We start from the raw sequence: 25,586 nt of genomic DNA, 5'->3' as shown, positions 1-25,586 counted from the left end.
TGGGCTTCACAGTGGGTTCACCCAAAACCTCGGCTGACTGTGACCTACACCTTGGCTTGTGGGATTAGGTAGAGGGGATGAGAGGTGAAACGTCTTCAAGGAAACTTAAAGAAGTCCAGACGCTTTTCTTTCCAAGCTCCTTAGAATTGGTGCATAAGCATTTCACTGCAGATTTTACTTGTATAATTATGTATGTGAGAAATACAGCTAATCTTGACTCTTGAAATTACCATCAGATATTTTTGGCTACAGGAACAAATCCTTTATGAGCACATAGTGTATGAAGCCCTTTCCCCTTATGCCACCAAAACAGTTCTACTGGGACACGGACTCTGGACCCCCCCATGCTGTGACACTACCTTTGGATTCTGCATGTTGTGAAGTGCACTAGGTTTGCTCTGGTGGATCCCACTGCATGTATGTGGCTGGACCGATTAGGGAGACCAGCCCATCAGGGCGTGGTATGTATTATACCTGAACAAAAAGGTCACCCAGCAAGATGACGCTGTGTTCAATTTGGATTCCTGTGTTTGAGTAGTATACAATAATGACAATGACCCACCATCTACAGCAAAGGTGTCAAACACAAGGCCCGGGGGCCAGAATCACCCCGGCATAGACTCTAATCCAGCCTAACTGAAAAGCATTTAAAAATGTGAAGGAAGGTGCAATTGTTGCCCTTTTAACTATATGTTTATAGGTGTTACAGCTTTATTTTGACTGATAATGACCTGACACATAAGTTAAACATACATAAAAAATGAAATAATGAAAAAAAAATTTCAGTCCTTTTTTAATATTTAGTATAGGAATTTCTTTGTGTGTGTGTTTTACAGTGGATTCACAAGATACCCTGTGTATCCACTAAACCTATGCACTGTACACATAAATACACCTTTTCTTTTTACACCCAATTTTACATCTTTATTTCTCACAATTTAAGCCCATACAATTTATTTCTTACAGTGTAAGAGTGCTGACAGACTTGTTTCATTAACTTGAGCAGCATTTCTTTACCATGTAGAAAAAAACCTGATAAATGCTGCTGAAATTGCACTTCTATTGCTCATATTAAGATATCTCAAGGATTAAATGTGTAATTAAAGACAGAAAGGGAAGTTTCACTGGTATGACCCACTTCAAATTAAAGTGGGATGTATGTGGCTCACAATGTAAAATGAGTTTGGCATCCTTGATCTACACCAATAAAATCTGTTTTATCCATTCCATAGCAAGTTGAAATAGAATTGGCAGATTAAAACACACAGATATAAAAATAACTGCAATCATAGTTTGCAAACACGTTTCCCTGATTTGACCGAATGCTCTTTTCTTCAAACATTGTACAAAAACACAAAGAGTTTAAAAATACATTCCTTTACACACAGAGGCTGTGTCCTATTCTATGGCTTGGCACATCTTCAGGTTTTAGTTCCTCATGTTGGCGTCCAGTACTTTTGCTCTCAGTGTGGCCAGTTGCACTTCCAGGGGTTAGATTCGGGCGGTTTCAGACACTTTCCCAACTTCTCACAGCCAGCGGGGGCCCAGTTCTATAAAACAGAGAGGTCCACACAGTAAGTACAGCAAAATGAAAGTATCAAATATATGATTGCTCTGCAGTACAATGCATTGCTGATTTTTAAAGTCGTAACTGATCTTCACTAGGCTGAAAGCAGCAGATAATATTTGTTTCCTGTCCTGTGTTCTGGTTCGTATCAAGTCTTTTTCTTTTTTAAATGTTAAACTATGAATACATATTATCCCTGTGTAACATTTTTCATCAAAAAACTTAACTGATTGAAAAACTGATTATTCTTTCCCAATACATACCATGCATAAAGTGTATTTTTCAAATACTGAAGTGGTGCCATGAAATTTTAATGTCTTCTTACTTCAAATTTACCAGTTTGACCTTGAGCGGTCGTATTACCTACTAGGTTGTGCACATTTTCTTGTGCACCATTACTCTAAAAGTAAGTCCTCATGACAAAACCATGTTAAAAAGATAAAGAAATTTTTACTTTTCCTTATGAAAAATGCAGAATAAAAAGATGCAATAATTCAGGCTTTTAAGCATTTAAATTATCACACTTCTATCAAAGACAGGAATTGGATGCAACATAGCATGTTTATTTGAATGACCACCAGGGGGCAGTGCCATGCCACAAATAAGGTGGGCGCTTGGGGAGACAAAGCCAGGCTGCTTTTTAAATAATACCGTTACAATAACACTGAAAGAGAAAGTTCCAGACAGAAGGGGAGGATGTCATCAAATCGGTACACACTGATATGTAAAGTTAGCACACAAACAACAAAATAAAAGCTACGATTGATTCAAAGCAAGGCCAGGAGCCTTCTCTATTTTAGCTTGTTCTCCCATAGACTTTTAATTCTTTCTGGCCCTTAAAGGGTTTATCATTGTCACTTACATATCAATTTATCTGATGTATACAGCTGAGAAGAGCACCTGATCTAGTAGTCGGATTTACAACATGACAACTGATCTTAAACATGACTGTAAGAGATATATTTAGTTATATTGTGTCTCACCATCACTGCACTGTCACACATGTTGAGCTGGGGAATGCCGGGCACCAGAGTGTCTTTATGCTGCTGCACAACTGCAGATATCCCGCTCAGAGCGTCCTGGTACTCCTTAGAAAGAACACTGCCAACACAATAAACAGCTGGGTATTATCGGCAGAGCACTTTCAAGTGAATGATTATCATTTTAGTTAACCAAAGCTCCAAAACTCCAAACATTATTCATTTATACTGATGCATGACAAGGAAACATGATAAAAACTAACATGTGAGAACATTTTGTGCTTTAAATTGAATGATTGTCAACAGAGATGCAAAGTATATTTGACTAATTGATGACATCATCTTGTAGTAATGTTACAAAGAATAAAATCAGATTTTAATATATTTAATACCAAATTTTCTTTAACAGCAATCTGAACAGTTAATCCTGAATGGAACCAGGTGTTTTATGTTCTGGACATATATTAGTACATATGAGAAAGGCAAGGCTGCTTTTGTGTTTGAAACACACGGAATAAAGATCACCCATTTTTCTGCCTTTCTGTTCATGTATCTAGTGACAAAACATGACTGCAGCCCACGAGCGTTACTCATTATATTGGTGGGGGGACGAGCCGCAGCTTTCGATGACAAAAACAGAAACCTAAACACATAAACACACACACAGGCTGTCCACTCTTGTACCCTTTGGGAAGGCACGCTCAGCAGGATGAACTATGTAACCCCTATCACATCCCCTGTCTCTCAATTACTGTTGTTGGACACCAGTGAGCCCGGGCACCTCTGTGCATTATTATATTCAGAGTGTAAAACACAGGGGCCCTGAAGGCTTTCAAAGGAACGCTGCTCTCAATAGGACCTGTAGGGTTAATGGGCTCTGTGTGTGTGTGTGTCTGTTGGGGGAGTGAGCGTCTGGTGGCGTGACACAGGGATAGACAAATATCAGCAGTGCAATTACACCCCTGATACACTCGCAGGCAGCACCTGTGCCAGCCTTCCATCCTCCCTCCACTGCAAACGCAATGCTCTGATTGGCCCCTGGGGAACATGTGCATGTGTGTGAGGTGAAGTGTCAATTAGAGTAATAACCCCAGGCCCTGTCCAGCTCACACCTACCCTCCCTCTTAGATCTCCCACAGGGCAGCAAGGCTTCCTCCATCAACCAGCACCTGCTCCTTTCCTTGATACTCACTCTTTACTTCCTCCTGCAATTACTTGACTGGTAGCGCTTGCTGCAATTAGTCTCTCTCCTTGTGCGCTGCGTTTGTCATAAGCTAACTATCTATGCATTGTGACCCTAGCTGATAGGGAAAAACCAGATTGCTCCGCTGCGTTAAACATCCAGCATTCAGATTAAATTGCTTCAGCTATCTGAAATCACAAATTCTGCTTTTTGCTCGATCTCGATCAGCAAGAGGGATATTTCATTCCCCTCCTATCTGTGCCGGCTCCTGATTGTTGCGATTCATTTTGCGATAAGTGATGAAGCAGCTTAACAGAAGTAAATGTAAGGGAGATTTATCAGGCTACTGTAAGTATTCAATTTCTCCGTGCAAGTGTGCAAAGCAAAGTAAAGCAAAGCGCGAGAAAGTTGCACGAGACGCAAAGTTTTCCATTGTTTTGTCTATGCGCCAAAAATCTTACAGTGCAGAAGCTCTAAATCAAAAACTAATAATATCATTTGTTTATACCCCCTCTGCAAACAAATAATGAAAAGCCCACAGTCAGCACAGCTCATTATCATGATTATAACCCTTAGCTTACTAGTGTAGAGGCAAAATCTGGAATAATAAGCAGGCTGTATGCAAATGGAGTCTTTTGATTTATAATGTATGGCACCCAAGGGGGATGGGGGCATAGCTCAGGTGTGTCACCGCTCTGATTACTGATTCATAACACTATTGCTGGAACACATACACACAAACAACCACACAGTAGCAGAAGGTGGGGGAATTGAGGAGACAATCAAATACATCTGTCCTGCCTGCCCCTCCCCTCCACCATCTTCTCCACCCCGGTGGAAATTGAGCACTTCAGTGAGGGACTATTGATTGGGGACAGAAGAGCATGGTGGCAGGCAGCAGATGAGGCCAGACTTGAGCAAGGCTGCCTGCAGTGTTAGGGCTGGGGCTTACACCACACATGACCCGGGGGCTCTGGGGACAAAAGCCGAGGTAGGTGGTGAGGAAGTAGGATGTGTTAATCTCAGGGCATTAGGTCACAGGGACGAAGGGTAATGTGGGAGGCAGAGAGAGGCTTTGAAAGTCCAGTGTAGCCATCATCGAGTTAGGCTGATGCAAACCTGGATGGGTCTGTGTTTCATCCTGGACAGAAGGACCACCAACACAGACCCTGTCATCCTCCCCAGGCCCACATTCATTTACAATAGCAGCAAGACATTTTTTTTTTTGCTCTCACAAAGCAAAATGGAAACAACTAGAACTTAAAAAAAGGAAATAATTCAAAAATCTCCATAATGACATGGAACTGTGCAGGAACAGAAACAGTGTACATGTGTGCGCTCTTTGCTACATCACAGCCTGCGACAGTAGTGAAGGTATGTGCACAGACAGGCCCTACATCATCTTAAGTGGCTCTTTAGGTGCTGACTAAGATTAATGATGGCCAGGCAGCCGGTCCAGCTGGGGGACCTGAGAGCACACGGACAAAACACACGCATGCACATGTGCAGACAAACACACACACACACGTGTGGATGGAGGAGCACAGTCCCGGCAGATGCAGAGGGACAGCAGCTGAGAGGCGACAAGTGAGATGAGATGCATAGCAGTAGGTGGAGGGAGAAGGTGCGAGAAGGGAAAACAAGTTTGGCGAAGAAGGAGAATTTATAGTGAAGATTAAAACGGATCGAAGAAGAACGGCGCGTGAACAGTGAAGAGGTCAGGCAGCTTGGCGTTGGCGGGGGCGTGACCTTGGAGACAAACTCACTAACCCCTCTGTGCAGAAGTAAAAAAATAAGATAAATGGGCAGTTTTGGTTTGTGTGAATGTGTGTGTGCACATCTAGCACTCAGCACAACACATGGCTGCATATTGATTGGTTTCTGCCTTTTTTTTTATTCCTCCGAGTGAATAGCAAGGCTAAAAGGTGGGCAAACGAAAAACAGCATTAATGTTTTATCATCCAATCTCGCTCCAGAACAGAGAGGAGCACAAGCAGGAAGCAAATGAGGAGATGAGGCTAGAGCAAAAAAAAGTATGAACGGCTAAGCTGCAGAAGGCAGAAAAGAAAGGTCAGTCTAAGAGGGTTTATGACAGGAGGAGCCACAGAAAATTCTCTCCTGAAAGCATTTTGAGATTATCTTAATGTATTAGTCACTCTGTCATTTAAAAAAAAAGTCTACATGGTCACATTGAACATCTCGCGCTGTCCAGGCACAGCAGAAGACGGTGCTCATTCATCTTTTCACCCTTATTTAGTAATAGTTCAACCTCGGCCGTTTGTATCCTCTCTCCATGATTCTTAACTCTCCTTGCAGAGGAGGCAGACCCACACAAAACACATTAAACAGAACTAGCTCTCAATTTAGACCTGAACAATTTATCTTGCAATTTTAACCTGCAGCGATGTACCAAAGGGTTGAGGGCCCGATAGTGATCTTTAAGGAGCTGTTTGCAATCACAAAGAGAAGGGTGTAATCAGGCGTGCTCTGGCTGAGTGGATCAATCCGCCGCCTTTTTTTTTTTTCATGCCGCTAAATCTTCATTGATCTTGCACACATTCAGTACCACGGGCAAACAACCTTCTTATTCTTATCCCTGCTTTCTTCCTTTTTTTCCCCCACAGCTTTTTCCCTGTTAGCCTGCTTGACTCCCCTCTTCTCCACACCTCACCCCTGATCCTCTCTGTCCCTTTCCTGGAGATCAGCTAAAAGCAAATTTGAACTTTTTTAAGGTAATATGGTGTGTGCATGGTTGACGGACACCACTGTTGCTTTAGTTGGGTTGGGTTCATATAGTTCAGCTATTCCCCTTTGTAGTGGAATAGCACAGCCCCTAGTTTACTACTCTGAGTAAGGGGGGGGGGGGGACTTTAAGTGTTATGGGTCAATGCCAGGGTTTTTTTTCTCTATTTATTTCTCTATTTTATTTTATTCAAAGTTTACTTGTCACTTTTGTTTACTCAACATCAGCATCACGTGTTGTTATCTTAATATTACAGAATGAAAACTCCAAGTATGGACCAACTAAACACCCGCAATATCTCTGACATAAAAGTCACTAGTTGGAATGTCCGGGGTCTCAGGAAACTAATCAAACTGAAACAGGTTATAAGCAGGATCAAGCAATTGAAATCAAAAATAGTTTTTCTTCAAGAAACACATCTGACAGACTGTGAACTAAAGTCTGTGAGGAACAGATGGCCTGACCGGGTGATCCACGCATCATACAATAACTATGCGAGAGGTGTAATTATTTTGATTCATAGAAGCATACCATTCCAAATGACGAAAATAATAAAAGACCCTGCTGGTAGGTACGTAATCACTCAGGGTACCATCCTTTCTATTACTTTAAACTTGGTGAGTCTCTATGGCCCAAATGAAAATAAGCCCAAATTTTTTGAAGATCTGTTTCTTACTGTATCTGCTTTGCAAGGACTGTATATAATTGGAGGAGACTTTAACTGTACTCTCAATCCGAGTATAGATCGCTCAACAGGTTCAGATACATATAAAGCACAAACTAGACGACTAATAAATCAATTTATATCAGATATCAACTTGGTAGAAGTGTGGAGAGAACAAAATCCTGATAAAATAGAATTCTCCTGTCATTCAAGTATACATAAATCCCGCTCACGTATAGATTACTTTCTTGTCTCAAGAGAACTTTTATCAAGGATCAAACAGTGTCCGTATGATAGCATAGTGATCAGTGATCATGCAGCTATCTCACTGAGTATCCATCTAGGAAAGTTTATCCATAACCCCCCTCACTGGCCGCTTCAAACAAAATGGCTGCAGAATCCTGAATTTGTTAAATTTATAGAGGAGAAAATAGAAAATTACTTTGAGTTAAATGCAGATCAAACTTGTGCCTCAGTGAGATGGGAAGGATTCAAAGCATATATTAGAGGTGAAATTCTTAGCTTTATGAGTACAAAGAATAAACAGCAAAGAAAGCGAATGGAAACCCTGGATAAACAGATTAAATCTTTGGAATTAGACTTAAACGTTAGCGACGACTCAACAAAACACAGTGAGTTGCTACGTCTGAGAACTGAATATAATAAATTATCATCTGATGCAGCAGCAAAAAGTCTAATGTGGCTGAAGCAATCTTATTATGACCAAGGAGAGAAAGCAGGTAGACTTTTGGCATGGAGAATTAAGAAAATGCAGAGTGAAAGAGCAATTAATAGTATAAAGACCTCTTCAGGGAATGTAACAGTAGATCCATTGGAAATTAATGACAGCTTTAGAGAATTTTATGAAAAATTGTATAAATCAGAATGTGCTCAAACCTCAGAAGAACAGGACATATTCTTAGATCAACTTCAGTGTCAGACGCTAACTTTTTTAAGGTACTGACCTGAGAGGGAACTTTTCTCCAGGATCCCGCCCCAGGTGGAAAATGAGTGGCTGGAGTGTGTGCTCCTTCTGCTCGTGAGTAGTCACATTTGGCACCTCTTCACCCGGACAGAAGTTTATGCCCTGTAAAACATATGACACGTGTTATTAAGCACACTGATCTGAGCTGCAGGTAAAGTCCTTCACCTAGACTGCCTGTACTTTAATCTACCCCAGAATAAGTATTCTACAATTGATTCAATTTGTATTAAAATCAACATTTTAAAGAAGTGGAACCTTTCTTCTGTCTATATTTTCCAGTTTATATGCCTGCTGAAGCATCAGTTCACCAAACACAAATCGATACTTGTGTGGCAGCTGCCTTCTGTGCTTATTCTTGTAGAAGACTAATCTATGACACAAAAAGCAGACCTGCCTGAAATGCTATCCTAAATTAAACATGAAACATAATATCTGAAGTCAGTGCAGCAAGAAAGGAAGAAATAGAATATTTGCTTTGGCTCGTATTGCACCACATAAATGACACTTAAGACATCGTGAAAATAAGGATCTCAGTAATGTGATTACAATTTGTCTTTAAGTTTGATGGTTAAAGATGTTTAAGCTGAAGGTTTTTATGCGCTTCATAATGTCCAATTAAAAAAAACAAAAAACACTGCACTAAGCTCGGCAGGAGAGATGTGAGTGTTTAGGTTTAGGCTTGCAGCCACCTGCTGCCAAGAGCTGAATGCTTAATCTCATTGTAGTATTGGTTATATGCATATTGTCTTCCAATCTGCTGTGTTATTTGTGCTCCTGTTGGTACACCGTGAAGGCTTTCTTGCAAAACAGAGAAATTTTGCTGCCTCCTCTTCATCTCTCCACGCCTTCGCTCCTGCTCCCTGACTCTATTTCTCAGGAGCCTGGCAGTGATCGCAGCCTGATTGAGTCACACTCACTCCTCCAGAACCCCCTGGAGATCTGCCTCCTCCTTTAATACACACATAAGCACACGCACGCACAAACAAACTCACACTTTTGTTTTTTTTTTTTGATGAGCACAACTAATATTGAAAAAGCATTCATCTGTAAGACACTGTTGCTGCCCCCCCTCTGAGATCACTCAACGGAGCACCTCAAAATACATATAGAAGAGAGAGAAAGAGTGAGAGTGAAGATAGATACCCCCCGCCCTGCAGAGCTTCCACTGATCCAGACTTGTCCTGCCTTTTAAAGTCAACTGCTTAGAAATGCAGAAAAGAATCAGGGGGGCAAAAAAAAACATCCCAGAGGAGCAGCAAGAAAGGCCTGCTGTGTGTATCTGTCTGACTTTTTCTCTTGTAGCCAAGATATTAGAGCAAGAACTCCATATCTCACATGACATTAATGCTATGGATACAGCAAGGCTGCTTTTAAACTGGAGCACAGTGGTCATCATTACAAGATAAGGTGCATGAGCATCCATGGGTGGGAGCGTGGATTTTGGGGATGGGAATGAGGAAAAAGTATTTGATTTGGCTGGATCGTTTTATGTAGACTGGACAATGTTTAAATATATTCTTTCTTTCACATACTGAATATTTGACTAACCTGAACAGCAATTTAAAGAACAGAAACAGGTAAAGATAGTAAAATGTATTTGACAAAAAAAAACATTTAAAAACTGTTAAAAAATATTTTTTTTCCTTCATACCAATCAAGCCTCCCATGAACCCTCAGTTCTGTGTTATGGCCATTGTAGTTGGTGATATTAAACAACTTAACTTTAAGTTGACTGGAGTATTTGCATTTGCTCTATCTTAACAAGCATCGAAACTGAGCTAAAACAGGACATTTTTGCATGTATATCAGTTGTGTGAGTGATTAAGAGAGCTTCAACTAACACAACAGGAGAATTTCTATGCTGGATTCATGTAAATAAATGATTGACTACAACAAAATCCTAGTTTTACTGTCACAAAATTAATACAATCCCTGTTTAAAGGAAATCCATCCTCTTGCAAGAAGCAGCTTAGTTTTGCTGCTATAGGTGGTTTTACACCTTCTCAATAACATTTTGTTTTCACATTGTTGTGGAGGAATTTTGGTCCACTCTTATTTACAAGATTGCTTCCATTCATTGAAGTTTGCAGCCATTCATTCATTGATTTATTAAAATTCATTTATGTGAATTTATACATTTTAATCAGGTTGAGGTTTGAATTTTGTCTGGTTCTTTATTTTCTGTTTGATATTACTGTCCTGCTGTATGGCCCAATTTCAACCAAGCTTTTGTTTCAGATAGATCACATTTGACTCCAGAGTACTTCGGTATACAAAGGAGTGACTGCAAGGTGTCCAGGTCCAGTGGCTGCAAAACAAACCCAAATCCTCACCCCCTCCACCACCGTGCTTGACAGTTGGTATGAGGTATTTGTAATGGTAATGGCGTGATTGGTTTTCACCAAATGTGGTGCAGTGCATTATGGGCAAACATCTCCACTTTGGCGCTGTCTGTTTAATTGACATTATTCCAAACATCTTGTGGTTTGTTCAGGTTTAACATCTAAGCTGTGTTCCCATGTTCTTTTTAGAGAGAAGAGACTTTCTCTCCATGGCAGGCTTTCCAAACAAACCATACTTGTTCAGCCTTTTTGTAATTGTACTGTTATGAACATTTAAGATGCTAACTAAGACCTGTAGAGTCTCAGATGTAGGTTGCAGATTTTTTTGTCTTTGAGCATTGCATGGCCTGACCTTGGGGTGAATCTGCTGGGACGTCCACTGCTGGGAAGATTGGCAGCTGTCTTAAATGTTTTCCACCTGTGAATAATCTTTCTCAGTGCAGATTGATGGACTTCAAATTGTTTGGAAATGTCCTTTTAACCCTTCCCAGATTGATTGGCAGCAATAATTGCTTCTCTATTGCTGATATCTTTCCTCCTTGGCATTGTGTTAACACTCACCAGAATGCTCAAGACGTGCAAACTGGCAAAACTGGCAAAAGTGTAATATGCTATGTGTTATTTTTCATATGTGGTTGCCTTGCTTTAAGACTTGCCAAGGACCAGATTATTTTTATTATGTCCTGATTTGTAAAACCTTTGAATTTAAAGAGGGTGTGCTTTACTTTTCTCATTCTGCAGAATGAAGGCAAAACATCTAAAAGAAACAACTCCAACCAAAACACGTTACTGACTGGAGGGAAGCTCCAAGTATGATAATTTATTTGTGCTTTTACTTGAATGAACAATAATTTCTGCTGCCTGGGGTTTGTCAGTCAATACAATAACATGATGCTATGAGGAATCACGGGAGTTATTGTCTTTTTCAACATTTCTGATGAAATGATGTGACTTGAGCTGAGTTTATTACAGTTTTATTCACACTATTTTTTATTCTAATAAAGCTTTTATTTAATATAGATCAAAAGGCAACAAGTAGCATTAGCTGCAGTAACATTAACTGCTAACCTAGCATCAGATGAGTTGACTGCTTAAGCCGTTACTTGAGCTAATGTTATATCCGATGCTCAGAATAACTTAGTGAATATTTGAATTACTTTAAGCTTATTGTCACCATTATTATCAAGTGTTTACAGTGTGAGAGTAACCAGAGAGTGTAAAATGGATGTGACAGGTTCACCATTTGTTGAAGAGGATTACAGTTTTCTTTGAACATTGTTGGAAATATTTGGACATCATCATATGTGCTTTCATTCTTTCATTTATGAATTAGTACTTTTACTAAATTCTGTTTTTTTCACCAGTGTGCATTAAAGTGTGTTAATGTAAAAAAAAAACAAATTCTAAAAGTTATAATTCAAGTTTAAAGTACATCAGCTATGGCACAGCCTAATTCTTGTCAATTTCTTCAGTTTCAGTGATGCCAAGAAAGAGGTATTCCCAGTACAGTTGTCTCAAAAAAACGTACTTTTTCAGTTTTCGTCATATGAAGCATTCAGCAAGGCTGCTCACAGTTGCATAGGTTACTCAGCAATCCAGATAAAAGGGAGACACAGTCACGACAAACTATGTTTCACAATATTAACATCAATACGCTGCCTCAAAAGAATTTGATGAGAGGCATTTAAGCCTGTGAAATTTCTCATTTTCCTCATGGCTGAGCAGCACAGACTCAGCCAGGACAGAGCAACACGTCTCCCAGCCATTAACCTGTAATTTCATTCTTCTTTAGAGACACACATCTTCCTTTCTTGTTTATTTTTCAGCAAGGAGCACAAAAAAAGCCAAATTGTACTGCAGCACATTACTTACAAAGCAGCAATACACGTTTCATTTCAGTGAGGAGTGGATTTCATTGTGTATCACTATCATGAGACGGGTTAATCCTCAGTGTATATGGGGTGGGTTATCTTTAACATGAGTTTAGTAGGAATGATCAATTCCAAAGAAAGTAGAGCATTACCTTTAAAGCAGATGTATGAAAAGTGAATGTGGGCAACACAAGAAGAAACAGTCTAGGAGTTCATAATGACATCGGGGATTTGTCTTGTAGGAGCTCAACCGTCGGTCAGCGAAACACACTAGACACGCACGTCTGTACAAAGAAGCCCGAACATGTATGTGCATGTTTTTTTTCATTCTGTCTTTTCTCTCTCCCATGTGCACACACACACGCACACACACACACACACATACCAATCGATAGGCAACTCACAGGCAATCAGACGCCATTATTTGTGAAGTTCCACTTCAGTTCACATGAGTTGATAAAGGAGGCTACTATTGATTCAGCGGCCCTGAAGGAGAGAGCAATTTAAGCAACCGATGGGGCATAAAACAAACTGGATCACAGGAAAGGCATAGCCATGGAGGGAGGACAGAAGGACATGTTTTTATAGATGGGCTCGGGGTAGCCAGGGAAAAAAGAAAAAAAAAAGAAAACGCACTATACTTTAGCTTCTCAGGTGGCAGATTTCACATTTCTATTGATATCTTTAATCCGCACTGAGTTGATGTAATTACGCCTGAGCGCTATGATGCCAAAAGAACAAGCAGGTAATGACGATATGTAAATTTGGGGGGGGTATTTCCACTGGAGTTTGAACAAACAAGTCATCTGGTTGATGAATGATGTACATTCGCTTATGTGGGGGCTCTTCATTAATATTCATTACACTGATGTACACAGCAGTCAACTGATGAGCCGCTCTCAAGATAACACCAGCAACAGCCAAAGTGTTTGTGTGTTTGAGTGCGATTAGGAGAGACAAAGGAGGAGGATGTGGCAGTGCAAATGAAGAACTGAGGAACAGAGTTGAACTGTTCAGAGGGAATCTCACCTGTCTAAACTCCTCCCATGAGTTGCTCCAGGTCCAGTAGTGTGCCTTGTATTGTCCAAGCCTCACAGCCATCAGTTCATTCCCACGGTAATAAAATATTGGCCTGAAGATGGCGAGAAGAGGCAGAAATGAAGCTCAGATTTACTTCAACTTGCATATATTAACATCAAATTGCCTTAGAAAATGTCCAATCTTGCATTCTTGCACTTTTTTTTATACATCAGAGGAGGAACGTGAACTCCCTAAAAATCACTCAGACTGTTGTGAATGTCCGTTTTTGGTCAAAATTAAGAGTGTCACTAGAAAAGGAGTGAATAATGGCACAGAAAGCAAAAGTTGTGGGAGCCACACAGTTTTCAAAAAATATCATCCTGATGGACACATGAACCTTTGTACAGTGTTTTTATGCATTTGTATGAAACCCTCAAATGTCAACATTTTCGTAGCATATAGCAAAAAGACATTAAGATTCATTGTAGAGGCAATTACACTCGTCAGCCACTTTATTAGGCGCACCTGCTAACGCAAATATCTAATCAGCCAATCAATTGGCAGCAATTCAGTGTCTTTAGGCACGTAGACGTGGGCAAGACGACCTGTTCAAGTTCAAACCGGGGATCAGAATGGGGAAGAAAGGTGATTTAAGTGACTATATATTTGGCATGGTTGTTGGGGTCAGATGGTCACCAGTAGATCAGAACCTGCTGATCAACTGGGATTTTCCAACACAACCATCTCAGAATTGAAACATAAGTAATTCAAATAACCACTTGTTATCACTAAATCTGCAACAGACCTTGAAGCAGATGGTCTGCTAAAAAAAGGAAACTGAACAATAGAAGATTTCAAATACGCTGCCTGGTCTTGTGAGTCTCAATTTCTGGTGCAACATTCAGATGCAAGGGTCAGAATTTGGCATAAATAAAAAGAAAGCATTGATTTATCCAACAATTTAGACTGGTGTTGGTGTAATGTTGTAGGGGATATTTTCTTGAAGAGTTAAGGAAGACCAAAAGTGTGTGTGTGTGTGCGCACCTGTTTTTGAGTGGCTGGGAGCAGTTGAGCAAAACAGGTGTTAGGTCCAGTCCGTCTAGGATTCGATCATCAGGAGGGTTGATGCCAGCGAGAACCAGACTAGTGGTGAACAGGTCCATGACATTGGCCAACTGGAAGTTCACCTATAGACAAGAGAAGAAAATAAACGGGTCTAGTAAAATAAGATGTTCCACACACACACACACACACAGAAAAGCATGTTTGTTTGAGGACCATCCACAGAGAAACACACTACTAGAGTTTTGCCTTTTGATCGCTTGTTCACATCTTTCACGGGTTCTGAAATGTCCTCCTTGATGACTGAAGTCCTTGAAATCAAGAATGAGCTGTGGCAACATGCTAACAATGCACAGTCATGATAAGCATTCGTTCCATGTGTGGTTGTGTGTACACACGCAGGAAAAGAGATGCATTTCAACAGCCTCCACTCTAACCTCTGCATGCAGGTTTATTATTAAAACTCCAAAATGCTTCTCTTTCTAAATGAGTTTTGGGAGGGGATAAAGGGGAAAAAAGGAGGAGCAAAAAAAAAGAGGAAAGGAGAGGAGAGGAAGTAGAGAGAGGACAAGACATTGGCGAGAAGGTGGCTGAAGCTAGAGCGAGCTGGCGTTTTATCTCCTTCTCCCAGTCCCAGTGAAAAGTGTTATTTTATTTATAAACTTTGAACTATTTTGAGATAAAATGCCATTTTTTCGCTGTCATCCTTGATCTTCCGTTCCATTCTCTCCTGAGCGAGCCTTAGAGGGAGACGGCACACTCACAATCAGATAGCGCTATCAGCCCTCTGCAGCTGCACCGCCATGTGCCGCTGTGCTCCTATCGGCAGCCAGCACACATACAGGCGTACACACAAGCTCCTAAGCACTGAAATGAATTCCCCTTTTCTTCTGTATCCACAGAACTAGCCACAGAAAGGGCTCTGCAATGCACTCCATGATCTATCTGCACATCCAGACGCTCTTTCTCTCTTTCGTGCACGCGTACACAAACATGGAGAGATTTGGTCCTTTATTTCATTTTTCTTTTTTTTTTTAAGTCCCTCTAACACAGACACACACAGACTGTTAAAGAAGACAGGACAAAAGGACAAGAGGAGAAGCAGCACTGACATTTAGTTGGGAATAACTTGCGTCTCCAAAGACTGAAAGTTTAAAACTCGGACTGGTCTGACAGAGGAGTTTATCTCACGAGTTGCCATCTTTTATTTCCTCCCTTATTAGCTCTGCTCTCTTTTGCAGTCTAAGCTGTTTTTTTTTTTCAAATCACCCTTTGTTCTTTTCTCTTTTGTCCCACTCTTTGCTCCCTATTAATGTCACATTCTCCTGTTTCTCCATTGTAAGCAGTGATGTTGTTTATCTGAGGAGGCAGTGCTTCTATCCCCATCTCTGCCACTCTGCCAGTGTGTCTGCAGCCTGATAACCCACCGAAGGGGATTGCGATGCTCAACAATGTTGTGGCACTGTCAGCCCACCCACCTCCCAATCTCTGTTTTGTAGCCACCATGCAGCCCCTCACCTGCCCTCAGGCACAGGGATAATGCTTCAGAGCACCCGTGTGCCCTCATCTCAGATCTGCTCCTTCCATCCTCCAAAATATACAGTAAGTGAATGACTAATCAGAAACATTCACCTGCACTCAGACTCGTGTCAGTTTAATTGAGTCATCACTCATATTCATTCACTGATAACAGGCTTTATTTTCTATTAATAGGCATGGAAATACCAAGCTCATGTAAATGAAGCCAATGGAGAAACCCTACAAAACCTGCAGTTCTGAGTCAATCCCTGTGGACTGCCATATTAACATCTCTAACTTTCTAGCAAAATTAAATATGTGAACAGGCTGATAACTGTATGCAGGATGTGTCTGAACTCGCCTGTTTGAACTGTATCAAGGCCTAAAGCTATGCTCTATCTACAGCCAACCAGTCTGCTGTCTATCTGCTGGGTTTAACCTCCACCAGTTCAACTCACTGAACTGGATCTCTTGACTGTTTTAGCGTTTGTGCCTTCTGGAGTTTTTAATGTGGTTATAAGAATAATAATATGGGCTGCTATGCTACTGTTCTAACACCCCTTCCAAGATGCCTGTGCTACACTTTTGATGTGCTACAGTGTGTCTTTTGCCTAGTTCTGCTTAAGGCTTCTTCCTGTTAAAAGGGAGTTTTTCTTTCCCACTGTAACCAAATGCTTGCTCAAAGGAGGTTGTTTGATTGTTGGGGTTTTCTCTCTAGTAATGAAGGGTCTTTACCTTACAATATAAATCCCCTTAAGGTAACTGTTGTTGTGATTTGGCGCTCTATAAATAAAAATGAATTAAACTAAATTAAAATTCTGGTATCGCATGTTCTTTATAAATAATAATAAATAAATAAACCAAGATGACCAATGCTAACTGTTGAAATAGTATTTTTGTCTCCAATTCCCAAATGCTCCAAAAACTTTCTCCTGATTTCTGTGTTGGGTCACTACAATAAACCTGATGAAATCCCCCATTTAAGAAAAGCTTGGTAATTTGTCTCCAGCATTTTGTTCAGAGGGTTTACAGACTTTTCAAAGCACCCATCAACAGAGATTTGAAAAGACTACAAAATAAAGACAGGGGGACAATCTTGTATCTGTTATCCTCCCTCCCAAGCGACACAAAGTGATAAATCCAGAGCTATAGAGCACAGTAACTCCAGAACAATAGCCTTGTCATCACATCCCTGGATATTTTAGGATCTACAGTCCCCTTTCTACTAAAACTCGAGTCAAGTCATTACAACTACCGAACACACACACACACACACACACACACGCACACACACACACACACACACACACACACACACACACACACACACACACACACGCACACACACACACACACACACACACAGGTGTTTTAAGGTTAGAAAGCTCTCTCTCATTCAAACAAACGTGCACATATAGTTGTGTGGGAGCTAACAAAAATTACACCGACATGTTCTGCACCCTTGCATGTGCATATAGAGGCACACTGGTCAATTATAACATGGCACAGGTGTAGGCAAAGCCTTACAAACGCTAAAACCATCCTGGCAGTGTGGCAGTGCTGCAATCTTTAGCACTCTTCCTCCTTTTCTCTTTTCTACACCAGCCACCTCTTTTACTTCTTCCTTGCCTCTTTCCCTCCAACCCCCCCACCCCCCTCCCGTTCCTTTATCCTGAGCGCCTGGCATATTCAGATACTGAAGTCCTCATTACGGCTCAATCCAACCTCAGCAAACACACAAACAGATTAGCCGCTTAAGACGCTCCCAATCCCCCTCTCCCTCGCTACTCTGCTGTGCTATCAGGCCCCAGCACAACCCTGTGAGATGAGCCAGGGGCAAGGCTTACTGCAGACTGCAGCCTCCGCTTGCTCCTCCACAAAATCCCTCTGCGTCACAGCCCCGTGTCACAGCTGCCCCTAATACAATTAAAAGTCATTTGCAGAACGCACAGGCTTAGGGGATCACAGTGTGGGTGGGGGGTTAAATTGGGGAATGTGAGGAGGGGGGGGAGTTGGGGCATTAATTCCAGAAATATTTTAGGAAACAGTAGAAAAAGGCTCCCACTTGCTTTGTGGCCAAAATCACAGTCTGGCTTTCTGGAGTTCGGCTCTGTTTGACAGAAGCTGGACACAGTCGGGATTAACTGACGCCAGTGGATCAAATTGTGTATGTGTAAATAGCTAATTGATACATAAACAAAAAAGCAATGATTGTTTGAAAGAGAGAACGAGTAAAATAATTTTTCCTTTATACATAACTTGCTTCACATTTTCAGCTCCTGGTACAATCTGATTGGCAGAAAGTCAGGGAACAACAAAGCATAGAATAATAAGCTGTCCTCTGGGTGCCTGGACTAAGATTAGACTAGCCTCTCGAGAGCACGTGTTGTATTTTATTGTGGGGTTTTTTCATGCTTTATTTGGTAAAAGCTCTAATGACTGGGGCATTCTTACTGAGCCTTCTTTGATGTGCCCAGGCCACCAAGCAATGGCAGGCTCCCTCATGCCTCCCTCAAAGGTGGTCTCCTTCCCACAGAGGAAGGGTCCGTTGCTGCCACCTGAGGTGTCAAAAACCACAAAAACACCTGCATCAATCACACGGGACACAAAAGCGAGTCAGAATTAGATAAAAAAAAAAAAACACTTTGTTTATGAAATAATTGCCTACTTTCATTGGGGCCAGACATAACAGCTGCACCGTTGTCTGAGGTGAAGAAGACAAAGGTATTATTGTCAATACCAAGAGTTCGCAGCCACTTCAAAATCTGACCGATGCTGTAGTCCAGCTCCATCACCGCATCGCCATAGCTGCAGCACAAAGGCAGATCACATTTTTCACCTCGATACGATCATTTATAACCACTTGCATGACATTGTCTTTGCGTCAATAGGAGAGTCAGCAGGATAAAATGTACCGGCCTCGCTGGCTCTTCCCTAAGAAGCGTTTGGAGGCATAGACGGGGGCGTGAGTGGCATCGACTGCCCAGTAGAGGAAGAAGGGCTGCTGAGCTTTAGTTTGGCGAAGTATGAAGTCAAGACCTTCCTGCACAGGTGGAAGAAAACGTCATTACACTGGGAATACAAAAGCCAGGAGACTTACTGCAGCCTCTTTCACAGCATTGCAGTTAAGGTAACAAGAATTCTCTTTCTCACTCACTAAACACTCAAACAGTGTTTTCAAGTAAAGCAGTGAGTCAGACAAGCCTTCAATAAAACCTCCTCCAAGAAGAGAGCATGGAGTTCAGTTTTTGTTTAAACTGTTTTAGAGAGAGACTCATCAGCCTTCTTAGGTATTGTTGTACTAAGGAGTCTCCAACGTGTTGTCTAGCCTGTTGAAATCAATAAAAGCAAACTGAGGAACATCTCTCGATACAATGCAAAACAGTTTCAACAAAAACACACATTCTAACTGTCATGTAGGCAGAATACTGTATTATAGTTTTAGCAGTTTATTAACACTGAAACACTGAAAACTGAGCTTGTAACCCAGGAAAAGGATGGTTACAATTAATCTAAAATGCTTTGCTAACTACATTTCAGACACTTACATTTGCACCAATTGTTCTTTATTACAAAAAGAGACAATCATTTTGCACACAGATAAATATTTTACAGTAGATGACTGCAAATTTGCCAGTTATCCAAACAAAACTTAACAGTTACAAAAAGAAATCTGATTTTTGCTTAATGTTCACCAAGTTTTAAGACATGCTGCCTTTCACAGGACCGCCCTCTTCCAGTGATGACACACCATTCCAGCATGCAGTGTGTCTCTGCATGCTGGTTTTGATCATGTTCCAAACTGAATGGGAAGGACTGCCGCAGCAGAGATAATCAGTGCACTTCCTCTGGTTAAATTACAGTAATTATTAAAGGCCAGAATTAGGCTTTACCTGCATTCATTATTTATTTTCAATTATATGTTTTTAATTTTTTCATATTTGGGCGAGCCAAGGTAAAATTCTGTATTCTGGCAGGCAGTAACATTTTGTCCCCGCCCTATGAGAGCTGGGATAGGCTCCCAGAAGGCGAGTTAACAAGTTGCTAGTTTAACACAGGCAGGACCGTTCTGTCAACTGCTTTACAAAACATTGCATCAAAATGTGATGTACCTTGAGACAGCAACAACAGGTGATCCTTCGCTTACCATCAGGTAGATCTGTGTGAGGTTTGACTCTCCAGTCTTTCTGTCAATCTTAAAGTCCTCATAGAATCTGAAAAAAATAACAAATGTATACATTTCATTGACAACACCTTAGTCCCATCTGAATAATAGCTAAGGTCAAGCTGGCCTATTTATCGTCTGTGTTAAAAAAAGATTTAGCAGTAACCTGATTGTGTCATCAGTCTGCCTCCAAACCGACTGAAACTACTGTGGACTATGTGATTAGGAGAAAGGAAGTAAATTTCCCCCCTGTTGAGGGTGTTTGCAGGAAATTTTGGTGAAAGCCATATTTGGGAAGTGTCAGCGAAGCTGAGCAGAGGGAACTGTTATGAGGCGATGCTGAAGCGTGGCGCGGCAAACAGAGAAGCAGTGACAGGCATCTCTTTCTTACGCTTCACTTCCTCCAGGTGTCCTCGCACACAGCCAACGCAACCTGCCGTCTCTTGAGGGCATGTGTGTGTCTCCCTGTATATGTGCCTACGTGTGTGTGTGCTTCTGTCCAGGGCCCAGGTATGCGGTGCTGATTAAACCCATGGCTAAGCGAAAAACACGCCCGGCTGCCAGTTCCAATGACCCTGAATACACATATGGCTGTTTTGGGGAAAACAAATGGGCGGAAAATGGAATACACAAGCACAGCTGGTACAAAGAAGGAAGAAGGGCGGGGGGGAAGAGACACTCAACTCATCCTGAGGAGCAGACAGCCAAACTATTCCACTGAGTCATGGGGAAGGAGATTTGTATATAGATTTTCAGCCTTGCTGTGTGTTTGTGTGTGATATTACCTGCCGAGCATCTCAGAGTTGTTGTAGACAGGGATGTTTGGTATCGACTGGTTGTTATAAGGGCCAAAGTGGCAGTTTGATGAACCAAACCATTCATCAAAACCGTTCTTCAGAGGAAGATACTGTGGTCTGTGGCCCAGGTGCCTATAGCGACAAATAAAGTGCATTCACACACTAAGATCAGTGTAGCTGAAGATCAACCCATATGTTTTTGTATATTTACTCTTAGGCCCTAGCTATAAAGTCAGATATTCTTGCCCTGATATTTTTTTTATAAAGGCTGAATGCAGTTTTTTTTTCTGTTTGGATGCAAATACTTACAGTTCTTCACAGTATACTATGTAGACAAATTTTCAAATTTTAGAGGCTTAAAACTTGACACTGTGCATCTGCTTTACTGACTAACAAAATATGATGGTGGCATCAGGAAGACTTTGTTCTCATCTTAGCTGCACAGAAAGTCTATGTAATCTTACTTAAAGAAAAGAAGAAGAAATAAGAAAATTAACACTTTTTTTTGTATATTTGCAAATATACTGCACCATATACTTCCACCAGCACTCCTTCCACAACTGATCGCTGCTCTCTAAACCTTCAGAGACTTTAAAACCTGAGAAAAGATAAAGAGCTCACCACTTCCCAACTATCTTGCTGACATAGCCCTTTGTCTTCAGCAGCTGGGGTAACAAAATCTCATCCTTGGATATACCTCCTACTATGTCCTGTGGTGTGTATGCTGCAAAAAATAGATCCAAATTTAAGGTACTGAACTTTCCTTTGCTGCAACTATACTGTAAACTGCACAGTATAGATAATGCAGTGAGAAATCAGCAAGAAATTATTTGCACAATGCAAATGCACTCACTATTCCACTTTCCAAACTTCTAGGGAGACTTTTTAGACAAAAACAAAACAAAACAACTACCTTTCAATATATGTAACTAAATGGTTCTACAACCCAAGTCCCAACATGGGTATAAGACATTTAGAAAAATGTCCCGGAGCACTTTCTTTAGCATATTTGGGCTCCACTGGCACATGAATGTGGAAAGTCTCATCCCACAATGCCTGTGTCCATTTTAGATAGAAGCTTTTTATTGTAGATTTTGAAATAATGACTTAATTATTATTGTTAGTTAATAATTATTACTTCATTATTATTTAATTACTTCAGGTTTTTTGTAATATCTGTGTAAATAAGCTATTTCTTTCGTATACTTTTTCGCCCTCGACTTTGTTTGTATTTATTTTATTGAGCTGTTGTTTTTCTTTTGGGATGAATAAATTATTTCTTCTTCCTCTTTGTCTCATTATTATTACATTTTGTCCAAACATGCTGTTATGTTGTGAAATAATTATCTAAGGACTGCAGCTCAAGATAGGGTGGCTGCAGTGAGCTGGTCTGGGTTTAACACCAAGCTGCAGAACTAAACCAGTGAGCAACAAGGACGAACAGCAAGAGGAAGTGAAGTACAAGTGCTGTCTTACTGTATAATCTATGCTTAAAAACTAAAATATTATATTAACAACCCCACCCGTCGCATATCTTTTAGTCTATTTTATATTGTAACTAAGAAACTCACTAAAAAGTAAGCCTTTTTTTTATTATTAATAATATTTTCATATCGGACTGTATTTAAAAGATAGCTCTACCCCCTATGACATCTGTCCATTTTTGGACTCCTGATTTGAAGCCTCCAAGCTATTGGCTATTTAAACTAATGCAGTGGGCATTGGGGTGGCTCCGTGGCTCTGACTGAAAAACCAGGTGACGTAACTGATGTAAGTGGGACTTTAGGCTATAATTAACTTTAATTATTAACATTAATTATTAACATCTTCAGAACATCTGTTTTCAGCAGCAGGAAACGTTGCATCAAAGTGCAGGTCAAGTCTTAGTTCTGAGAATGTTGATATGTTCGCTTTTCTTCATTGCAACCACCACATGCTCAGTCATTCACCACTTAAACATGCAGACACACACATGCACAAATACACATACACTTGAACACACACCTTATCTATCGCATCCAGAAAATACAATACTATCTGAAATCTTTTTACCTCCTACTAATGTAAGAAAGCTGTCCAAGAAGAAGTTTCAGTTTAGGTTGTGTGTGTACCTTTTTTGTTATTAGTGTATTTGTGATTAGAACTGAAGCTATCATTTTATTTTAGTAATCGAGTAATCTATTGATTATTGTATCGATTAATCGAGTAATCGGATAAGAAATACTTTTGCTTTGTTAATGAGCAATAATAAATTGGAGGGGCTGGAGGCTAGTTTTTTGTGCTTCTCATAACAGATGTTATGATGGTGCATGATGGTATAATTTTAAATATTAATGTATTAATATTAATTTAATATTATTTCACTATCAATCTGAAAAATGTCACAAAAGTTTTGTAATTAATATGGTCTAGGTCACCTGATGCCCCCCTTTAGACTCACCCCTGTCTGCTGCAGGTATCAGTGCATGGAAAATAGGACGGCTGCAGTCAGCCAACAGGAAGCTGTATAATTTAAACAGTCTGGTATCAGGCTAAGTTAACAGTTCATCTGCATATTTTAATACAAATTCTGGAGGCTTACTGCTGATTTTTCGTTGTGAAAAAAAACGGCAGTGGATGTAGCAGGTACAAAGTTTGCTCATTGGGTATTTAATAAAATATTTTCTTTAAAAATAATTTTATTTTAATATAGCGTGTAAATACACTGAATTTTTTGGAATATTTGTTATTTCGCATTAATAAGACAAAACTAGTTATCATCTTATTATCTGATGAATCCATGGAACAGTCAATAATCAATTCAAACTATCAAAAGATGCAGCCCGAGTTTAAAGTTTTTTAATATTCAGAGACTATAGCCATGTTTTATTTACAGTCTACACATCAGACAAACCTATTATGTGTTTATTTGATATGCTATGTAAATATACCAATGCTGAGGCTTTTTTCTTTCATCTTATCTGGACGCAAACATATATAATAGTTATAAGGCATTAGCAGCAGAGCCTTTTTTTAACCCTGTGTGAGGTACTGGTGAGTAACAATGTGCATTCAGTCTTTTACCACATTTATGGCTTGCTTAATCACATCAAGCTTGCTCTGTCATGGCCTCTGCCACACAGTTGCAAACATTTTGGACATGTTGGCTTCCTGCTCTAAACACAGTTAAGAAAAAAAAAATGTTGCTTGCATGATCGAGACAAGTTTTCATGCTCATTTATTTTCCACACTTATCCAGACTTTGACATTGCTAAAAATGAAAATCCATAATATTGCACAGTGCTTATGAACCCTGTACAGACACATTACCGTTTCTGGCATGGGCATTAGTAGTGTAGAAACCATTTCTGATGGGCAGCCTCCCGGTGAGAAGTGCAGCTCGAGCTGTGGAAAAATAATGATGTCATTAGACAAGTTGAGTATGCATTTTACTTTTCTGACACGCAGATAGAGTGAAATGTGCTCCAATGGAAATGGCACACATTGAGATTATAAATGGTTTACTGTCTAGCTAGTATTTTGGATAAACTCTTAAATGCAATAAACAAATACAGTTGCCATTATAAAATGGTGCCTCCAGCGTGATGTGTACATTAGCTTATTGCGAATTTGTTTTGTGCAACTACTGACGTCCTCTTTTAGTTAATATTGTGTGGACATTTGAAAAAACGTTTCTTGAGAAATGCAAGCGCATTGTCATTAAAATTACCAAACTGGTGATGTTGCAGTAACATTTATGATTTTCTGTATACTCTGTTTTGCACAACATATTTTATATTTTATAATATTTAAAAAATAAATGTTCTGTGATAAATGTATACTTTCAATCTGTAAATCAGTTGGTCTTTCAAAATGTTAAAAATGCACAACTGATCAATTCAGTTCAGTTGTATTTATATAGACCCAAATCACAATCACCTCAAGGTGATTTTTATTGTAAGCACTTGGTGACAGTGGGAAGGAAAAACTCCCTTCTAACAGGAAGAAACCTCCAGCAGAATCAGGCTCAGGGAGGCGCAGCCATCTGGCATGACTGGTTGGGGGTTAAAGGGAGGAAGACTGGAAGGAAAGAAATTATATTATCCACTAAAACAAGAAATGCCGTTTTATGTCAGTGTTACATCATCTGCTGACTTACAGGGGGAGCAGAGTGGGTTGGCAGTGTAGAAGTTTGGTAGGAGCATCCCTTCAGCTGCCATGGCATCCAGATTAGGGGTTTCTTTAGAAGGCTGGCCAAACACCCCCAAGTCCCCCCAGCCCATCTGAACAGTAGAGGGAAGTTTATTACTCACTCCATACATATGCAGTCACATTTAGATTAGAGTTTACAGCCTGCTGTTTACATGAAGTAAAGGTGAATAAGTTACTTGAATAACAGCTGCAGCCAGCACAGAACGACCCGAATAAAACCTCACAGGTTTAACGAGAAATATGCAGCTCAGCCTGTCACTTACAGTACTGCAATCTGAGGTAAAATTGTAACTAAACATACAAACCAATAGAAGAAAGAAGAAGAGAAAAACTCACGTCATCCATGAGCATGATGATAATGTTTGGAGTTGGAGCGTTTGGTAGGTTTTTTGTCCAGGAACAACATATTATTGCTCCAAAAAAAGTTATCAGAGATAGAGCAACCATTCTTCCCATGGCTGTGCAGAAGTCATATGAGCCTCCGCTACAAGGAAGTGT

The 25,586-nt window shown here is 40.3% G+C and overlaps 1 protein-coding gene and 1 long non-coding RNA gene across 2 annotated transcripts; one reads left to right on the top strand and one right to left on the bottom strand.

Moving 5' to 3' along the window:
- Positions 1–904: 904 nt before the first annotated feature.
- galns (galactosamine (N-acetyl)-6-sulfatase) lies at positions 905–25,586 on the bottom strand. Its single transcript, XM_084936189.1, has 14 exons — positions 25,425–25,586; positions 25,036–25,159; positions 24,207–24,281; positions 21,519–21,621; positions 20,886–21,029; positions 20,083–20,149; positions 18,851–18,978; positions 18,604–18,743; positions 18,390–18,493; positions 14,400–14,542; positions 13,365–13,467; positions 8,103–8,224; positions 2,551–2,668; positions 905–1,550 (listed from the first exon to the last, which is right to left on the bottom strand). Exons 1-14 carry the CDS (start codon positions 25,542–25,544, stop codon positions 1,464–1,466), a joined length of 1,578 nt encoding a protein of 525 aa, XP_084792315.1. The 5' UTR covers positions 25,545–25,586; the 3' UTR covers positions 905–1,463.
- LOC146393846 (uncharacterized) lies at positions 10,362–16,778 on the top strand. Its single transcript, XR_014800840.1, has 4 exons — positions 10,362–10,482; positions 11,206–11,274; positions 15,764–16,019; positions 16,131–16,778. It is a non-coding gene; the product is annotated as an uncharacterized LOC146393846 (long non-coding RNA).

Source organism: Perissodus microlepis, chromosome 1, assembly GCF_051167445.1.
Source record: "Perissodus microlepis isolate ML-2025 ecotype Zambia chromosome 1, ASM5116744v1, whole genome shotgun sequence".
Taxonomy (NCBI): domain Eukaryota; kingdom Metazoa; phylum Chordata; class Actinopteri; order Cichliformes; family Cichlidae; genus Perissodus; species Perissodus microlepis.
The sequence above is the reverse complement of the archived record's forward strand: the minus strand, read 5'-3'. Positions and strand labels throughout refer to the sequence as shown.

Coding starts and splice junctions, on each gene's coding strand:
- galns (XM_084936189.1), bottom strand. CDS start 25,544: ATGGGAAGAATGGTTGCTCTATCTCTGATAACTTTTTTTGGAGCAATA. Junction 25,160..25,424: donor TCATCATGCTCATGGATGAC/GTGAGTTTTTCT, acceptor TCTACTGTTCAG/ATGGGCTGGGGGGACTTGGG. Junction 18,979..20,082: donor TCACACAGATCTACCTGATG/GTAAGCGAAGGA, acceptor CCACCTGTGCAG/GAAGGTCTTGACTTCATACT.